The 7,416-nt window shown below is 43.9% G+C and overlaps 1 protein-coding gene across 1 annotated transcript; it reads right to left on the bottom strand.

The window, feature by feature from the left end:
* Positions 1-2,753: 2,753 nt before the first annotated feature.
* SHISA3 (shisa family member 3) lies at positions 2,754-7,077 on the bottom strand. Its single transcript, XM_063309752.1, is given in 3 exon segments — positions 2,754-3,266; positions 3,268-3,668; positions 6,516-7,077. Coding segments are annotated over 3 exon segments (1,038 nt in total). The 3' UTR covers positions 2,754-3,191.
* Positions 7,078-7,416: the final 339 nt, after the last annotated feature.

The raw sequence follows: 7,416 nt of genomic DNA, 5'->3' as shown, positions 1-7,416 counted from the left end.
AATCTAAAACAAAACATGTTATTAATCTTGGAATACCCTCTTGACCCAAGATTTGGGGAAAAAAATTATTTTCTGCTGCCAGTCCTCCAGTTTAATTAATAAAAATCCAGCATACAATTTTGCCCACAATGGTAATTAGACTTATATATTGAAAAATTTGTCACATGTTTTGCAATACTATTTCTGTTCCACCCATCCAAACTCTAGCCAGATTCACTGATGCAATTAAAAATACGTTGCAACAAAGGTACCAACCAGGCTAAATTATCCTTAAAACATTTCATCACATGGTCCATCTTTATCTGGTACTTTCCTAGGGGAAAACTAAATTATACATTCCTTATCTGATTCTGTTACATGAGCTATTTGGGTTTTTTGCTTAAATCATTATCAGTACTAGGAGGTGACAAACCCCCAACCCTATTAAAAATAGTCTGACATCAACTTTAGCAATATCAGCAGTACTTGCAAAAGCATCCCATAGTTCACCAGTCTCCAGAATTTAAGAGTTTTACTAACTATAGTTAAAGCTAGTTCTCACCATTGTTTTGCTGAAATTGCTATTTCTTTTTAATAAGCTGTTTGTATCTCTTCCTACTTTCAAAATACCATTCTAACACTTAGGTGATGAATTTCTTCCCAGACAGAAGCTCTTTACCAAATCATAGCTGATCCAGTTGAGAACGTCATTTTTTAGCTGACAAAAAAATTTAGATCTACAAATTTAGATCTACAGATTGCCAGTCATTCACTGAATTTAACCAAGGCATGATGAAGGTCCCTCTGATAATGTACCAACTGGGATCACTGGTTGAGACAAGACTCCACATTTAAAACCACTGTCACCCTATCACAAATCGGTTCCAAAAATACTGGAACCTTTAATGTTTAGTGACCACACAAACTCTAGCATTTAGACTGACCTTCTTTGGAAATCACTATCCCTATAAGAAATAATTTTTAAATTCTGAACCTTTCTTGGCAGGATGCAGGAGATACATGTAATCAACCACACTAAATTCTCTTTGCTGTGACAAATGTAACATTCTCATCAATATCACCAAGCCATATCCCATTGGACATAGCGTCCAGAAGTCTAGGTAATGCTATTCCACTTTTATTAATATGCACATCTTGCGGCTGCCAAACTGGCTCTAGAAAATGGTCAGGGAAAGATAGTGTCCTCTCACAGGGAACCTACATTATGGGGAAGGGTACCTGCTTAATTATGATCCCAGGATATAATGTATGGATTCTTCCCCTCAGCCCAGATGGACATAAAGGACATGGCATATGGAGGTCCATCTAGTCTTGTTAAGGTGGAATTTAGTATGTATAATACAAGCATCAGGTACTTGGAGGGGTTTTCAGCTTTGATCCTGAAACAGACAGCTGGAACAGTTGGTCCTCCGTAACAGTGAATATTCACATTCCCCCTTTTAACTCAAGGCATTACTTACTGGACCTTACTTTTAAATTAGATAAAGCTGCTTGAGCGGAGTAATTCTTATGCAGTCCTGATACTATCTGGAAATTGTAATGCTAATGTGTGGAACAGTGAACATTTTGACAGTTTTGGGAATTGATCTCTTTCTACTATCCTACAAGACTGCACAGCATTTTAGATGTGATTGGAAAAAGGTGCTTTAGAGCATAAACACTACCTCTCTACAACTCCTTAAGACAGCTACATCTTTTCCAAGCTAGATAGCTGCAGAAGGTATCCATGTGATCCCAGGAAAAAATTCAGCTGCTTTAAAGAGCTGCAGATAGATGCTATATTTGAACCGCTGTGGACTCCAATGTACCTTCTAGCAATTGAACTCAATGCATTCTGAAATTCTACTATCCTAAATCTATATTCCTGACATAGCAAGTTTTAGAGTTCAACTATTAGGCTGCAATCCTATCAAACTTTCCTGGGAACAAGCTTCACTGAACAAAATGGGATTTATTCCTAAATTGATATATTTAGCACTGCAATGTTAGATTCTTTATCTTAAAATTACATATCATATCTTAAGAATAATTATTAATCACTCATTTTATAACTTGCTTGCTTTAGGGTCAGAATAATACACTAACTACTTATAAAACTCTTCTCTTTATAATAAGGAATGAAACTTCTGGTAAAAATAATTTACTACACTTTTTAAAATATAATTAAAGTAAATTAAAAAAAAACAACACTGTATCCCACTTCCAGGAGAAAGATAAGCATGATTTTAAGTTCCCACTGAAGTCATCAGTAATGCTAACCAACATCTAAATCAGGAGTGGGAATCCTTGTAGTACCCAACTAAGTGAAAGCAACTTGGCTGATCAAAAAAAGATGAGCAGGATCAGTCCTGGTTAGCATTTGGATGGAAACCACCAGAAAATTTCAGGGCTGCAAAGGAGACTGTGAAGTCAAAATGCAGCTCAAAAAAGGCACTGGCACCTCTATCTTATTACCAAGAAACTTACACAGATGTGTCCATGAAACCACCAGGAGAATGAGTTTGATGTGGAGACCTAGCATTTTTGTGAAGGAAAAGTCTATAACGCAAGTTGGGCAATCATGCACAATAGGTATAGGGAACTTCTTCTGTAGTTCCCTGGTTTTTCCCTTTTGTTTATAACTATGTGAAGCCTACTTTAGAATAGAAAGTATTGAGAGGCAAGCCCACCGCAAAATAGCAGGAAAAAGTACTGCTGATTTTGATAATTGGAAGTGGGCTGTGAAAGACACAAAAAATATATCCACTCTCCATTATGGTTGTTCAAATTGCAATCTTAGTCATGTCTACTCAGAAGTAAGTTCCAATGTGTTCAATGGGGCTAATTTCCAGGTGAGCCAGTATAGGAATGCAGCCTTCATTATTGATTTATCTATCTTTCTTAGTTGCACATACAGGAGCAATACTCCCATCAGAAGCATAGCTGAAGCCTTTGGACACCCAACATAAAATCACAGTAGTCAAATGAGCCATTTTGAAAGCAATATTGATGCCGGTCTGAATCAGTATTCAGCTGTGAATGAAACAGAGATATTTTAAACTAAAATGGTCCCCACCAGCCCAAAAATGTGGACTTTGAAAAGAGCAACTCACCATTCACATAGTTTTCAATCTCAAAAGCAGAGAAAACATCAGTGAAACCCACATAATGCAGGTGGTTAGTTGTGCTTCTTTGTAAATACATCATCATCCTCAAACAACAGAACCTCTTTGACTCTGGCTTAAATCTGGAACCCATTTCCCACTTAGAGACAACTCCAGGTCAGTACAGGATAGGTTGTTACGGTGTGGCTGACACCAAAAATCCCGATGACTGAGAGAGGTTGAGAGACTGGCCCATTTGTAAGCAACCTGCTGTGTATGGTGGTGGTGAAGACAGCTCCAGGCTTCCAGGTTCAGGCTTGACAAGGGAAAAATGATAGAGGGAGTCAGCCGGACAACTGGAGTTGCTTGCTGGACTGGATTGTCTTGAGGGAACCCGTAAATTCGATGAGCTCAGGATCATGGGTAAAGTCTCCATCTGGTAGCTTCGTAGAGAGAATCTTATCGGTGGCTGCAAGGTTGGTTTAGGCCTCAGGCAGGTACAACAATAAACGGCAATGAAGGAGCCCACAAAAATGAAAGCAATAAAGATCAATCCAACGATGAGAAATGGTACGTAGATAGGTTCTGAGCAAAAGGAAACAGATGATCAAAGGAAAAAGCAGTCACCCTTGAGTTGATGGAAAATCAAATTATGAATATTTGTCTATGTTCTTCCAAATACCAAGTGCTTCTCCAAGATCATATCATAACAACCACTCTTAATCACGTAGCAAATCAATGTATGACTCATATTTTTAAAGTAAAAAATAATACGGCTAATTTTAAAAAACCTGCTTCAGTAAAGCTTGACTATTTGGGATACACAGACACACCCATGTAGTTTTTTTATGAACAACACAAAATCAGCACCTTCTAAGATGCTGTTGTTGGTTTGTTTACCTCATAGTCCAGCCTACATCTCTGGGATCTCCTGATCTTCCAACCACATCTAAACAGCTTACCTTCCCCAAGATTAGCCGAAGTTGACTAGATCTGTCAGCATATAAATTCTCTTTAAATCGAAATACTACACTACTTCCCATCTTGAGCCTTTTGTTTCTAATTAACCTGAGCATCCTACATGTGAGATGAAACTTTGCTGGACAGCAGCTTCCAGAAGACACATGTTGATATCAGTTATTGGCTAAAAATTTCTTACTGGCTAAACCCACCAGGGGTTTCTTTCCTCCATTTTTTTTTTAATTAACGCTGAGCTTGACAAAAATTTCTATGAAAAATTAAAGTTAGGTCACTTTTTTATAAGGAAGGAAGGAAGGAAGGAAATATTGTTTTGCTCTATTTAGAATCCTTTACTTGGATGAACCAGAAAACAGTTTTGGCTGTCAATATTTTTTTTCTGTTGTATAATAGAAGAATGTCTATCCAAACACTATAGTTATTTACTGTCTTGATACTACAACTCCAGTTAAAACAAGGATAATAGAAACAAGACTTTACCCTTGAACCACTCTGGACGTTAGGATTTATTCTTAAAACAACAGATGATTCAGGCTATATAACTGGATGCTTGATGAGTATACAGAATCTGTTATGTAGGGCAGAAAAATCCAGAGGCAAACTTCTACAGGCTGAATCATAACATCAGTGAGCTTCCATTAATTCGCTCTAAATTGAAAACTGGAGTTTTCAAATCCTGGTTTGATGCCACTTGTTCTAGATAAAAACAGTGAAGATGGGTTCACTATTTTGAGGAACCCCCTGGAAAATCATAAGCACTACAAATACTATAAATCTATAACCATGATATATATTTTGAAATAAAAAATTAAACAGAAAGCTGCAAGCTAACTATGGGGGATGGGAAATGCACTTTGCACTAGCAAATTGTACTAACTTGCATAACAATTATTCAAGAATTAAGTTTCCCTGAAGTAAAAAACAAGTGGATCCTAGGTATATCTACAAACCTTTTGAAGATTTTTTTTATTTTTAAGATGAAGGATTTGCAGACAAGAGGCTGATTTCTGAATCTGGTCCTTTAGGTCTGGTTGGTGGCACCCTTCCTTTTTAAAATATCAGGTATAAAATTTAGAAAGAGTTTTCATACATAAACGTTTCTGTACCTATATTTGTCACCTATTTTTCCCCCATCCTCCAGGGATTAATAGGAAAGATCAGGAAAACCATCTTCTCTTTTTATAGCAATATACTTAAGTATATTTAGGCAAATTTTGGGGACCTATCCTCTCCCAAAAAAGGGCAGCAAAGGGACGTTGGGGAGTTAGAGACAGCTGAACAGGTTTTTGTTTTGTTTTGTTTTGAGTTTTCTAACTTCATCTAAGTAGTTGTTTGTTGAGGCAGATGGGCAAAAAGCAGCTTCAAGGACATCCTTTTTAGCACCTGCATATGTGGCAAATTTCCCCCTTCAAAAAGCAAGAGGCAACGGAAAAGCCTTCCCTCGCGTGCCTAAGGTCTCAGCCACTGGGATCCCTTTCTTTTAAGAAAAAGCAGGAAAAGGCGGTTTGGATTTTGTATTTCTAGACGACCCGCCGCGCCGTCTGCGCGGCGGATGAACGGTGAGTATCTTCTCCGTCGTACGAGGCCCGTTTGCGCAGAAGTCCCGCGGCGTCACTCGCCAGTAAGAGCACCCAGGAAGCTGTTGTGGTTCGGGGCCTGAATTGGCCGCTCCCGACCGCGCAAAAGGACCCGCTCCTACCTTCCTCGCGCGAGTCGAGAACGGCTCCCTTCGCGGCGCAGGAAAAGGCAGGGCTCTTCTTTCCAGTTTCGGAGATTTTCAGCGCAATCTTAATTTTCAGACTTACTCTGAAGTAAAGCCTGCTGCCTTCAGCGGCGCTCCCCGCCCGACGGCCACCCGGGACCGGTCCCTTCAAGAGGTCCGGGTAAGCAATCTAAGGAGGTCCGAATGAGAGATCCTACCCGGCTCTGAGCTGCGCGACTTTAAAAAAGAAGAGCCCCGCAGTTGTGCAGAAGAGGCTTTTGCTGGGGGGACGGGAGAAGGGGCGGGGGGGGGGTAAAAAAAGCTTTAACTGGGGTTTTCTTAGGACGACTGCCGTCAGCAAAAACGGTCAAGCCATTTTTGAGTTAGGCTTCAATTAAATCAGCCAAAAGGGGTCCTGTCGTCAAGTAACGTTCCGGTCCTCAGGATTCATGGGTGGGAAGGGCAGGAGAGCGGGCAACCTCCCCAAAACAGGCACTTCGGGCTGCAACCCTCCGCGCACGCTCTTTGCATGCAACGGGCACGGGGTCCTGCGGGGTTTACGCCCGAGGCAACAGCCCTCCGAGCGGCCTGCCAGGGAGGCGAGCGAGGCTGGTCAAGCGGCTAAAGCGAGCCCTTACCAGCTTTCCCGCCCTCCGTGCAAAACGCGTGAGAAAAGCCGGCGGAGGAGCTGCACGCACGCACGTGCACATATACCCACGATCCCTCACCCCGCCCCGGGCCCCGACACTCACGGGCGCTCCCCGCTGGCAGCGGCGGCTCCCGGTCGTCAGCGCAGCCGCCCTGCTCCAAGCGCGCCTCGGCGGCGGCGCAGCAGTAGCGCAGGGCGCACGAGCCGCAGCAGATGGTGGCGTCGGGCGTGTCGAAGCGCTCAGGGCACAGGAAGCCGCCGTAGGACCGGCCCTGCGCGTCCCGCCAGCCGTGGCAGTACTCGCCGCCCGCCGGTCTCTGCGCCCCGGCGCCCCAGCGCCCCGCCAGGCAGCAGCCCAGCAGCACGCAGCGCAGCCACGCGGCGCCCATGGCTTCTGCTCCGGGGATGCTCGCCGCCCTCCGGCATTCAGAGCCCTCCGTTCCTCCCCTCCCTCCCTCTTGGGAGGCCCCGGGCGGGAGCGCGGCGACGGCGCCCCCCGGGGGAAGCCGAGGGGGGGATGCTCGGCCGAGGGACCCCGTCCTCCCGTCGTCTCTCCGAGCCGAGGACGCGGCCGGTAAGAGCCCTGCCTGCCCGCTTTGGGTGGCCCCTCTTCGGAAGGGCAGCGGGTCGATATCTCCCGCAGCCTGGTCAGTCGGTGCCCCCATCAATCCGTGGGAGTTTTCCTCCGTGGGAATTTGAGGCGTGGAAGGTTGCCAGACGCTGCCCTGAAAGACAGGGGGAATGTAGGTGTCTGTGGGGCAGAACGTGGGAGGCCAAAAGATGGGCCTGCTGCCCATCTTCATTTTGGACAGATGTCTGAGAAGGTTGCAAGCCACCTGCTTCCAGCGGGGTGGAACACCTTGGATGTTTTCGCCTTCAGCTCCCAAACTGGAGATGCCAGCAAGAGGAGGATGGAGTAAAAGTAAAGCTGAAGATGCCTTCAAGTCCAGCTGGACACGACAATTAACTTCTTCCAACAGAAGAGCATATCTGGGGCTCAGTGT

This window comes from Candoia aspera, chromosome 8, assembly GCF_035149785.1.
Source record: "Candoia aspera isolate rCanAsp1 chromosome 8, rCanAsp1.hap2, whole genome shotgun sequence".
NCBI lineage: Eukaryota > Metazoa > Chordata > Lepidosauria > Squamata > Boidae > Candoia > Candoia aspera.
Note: the sequence above shows the minus strand (reverse complement) of the source record. Positions and strands in the feature narration are given on the sequence as shown.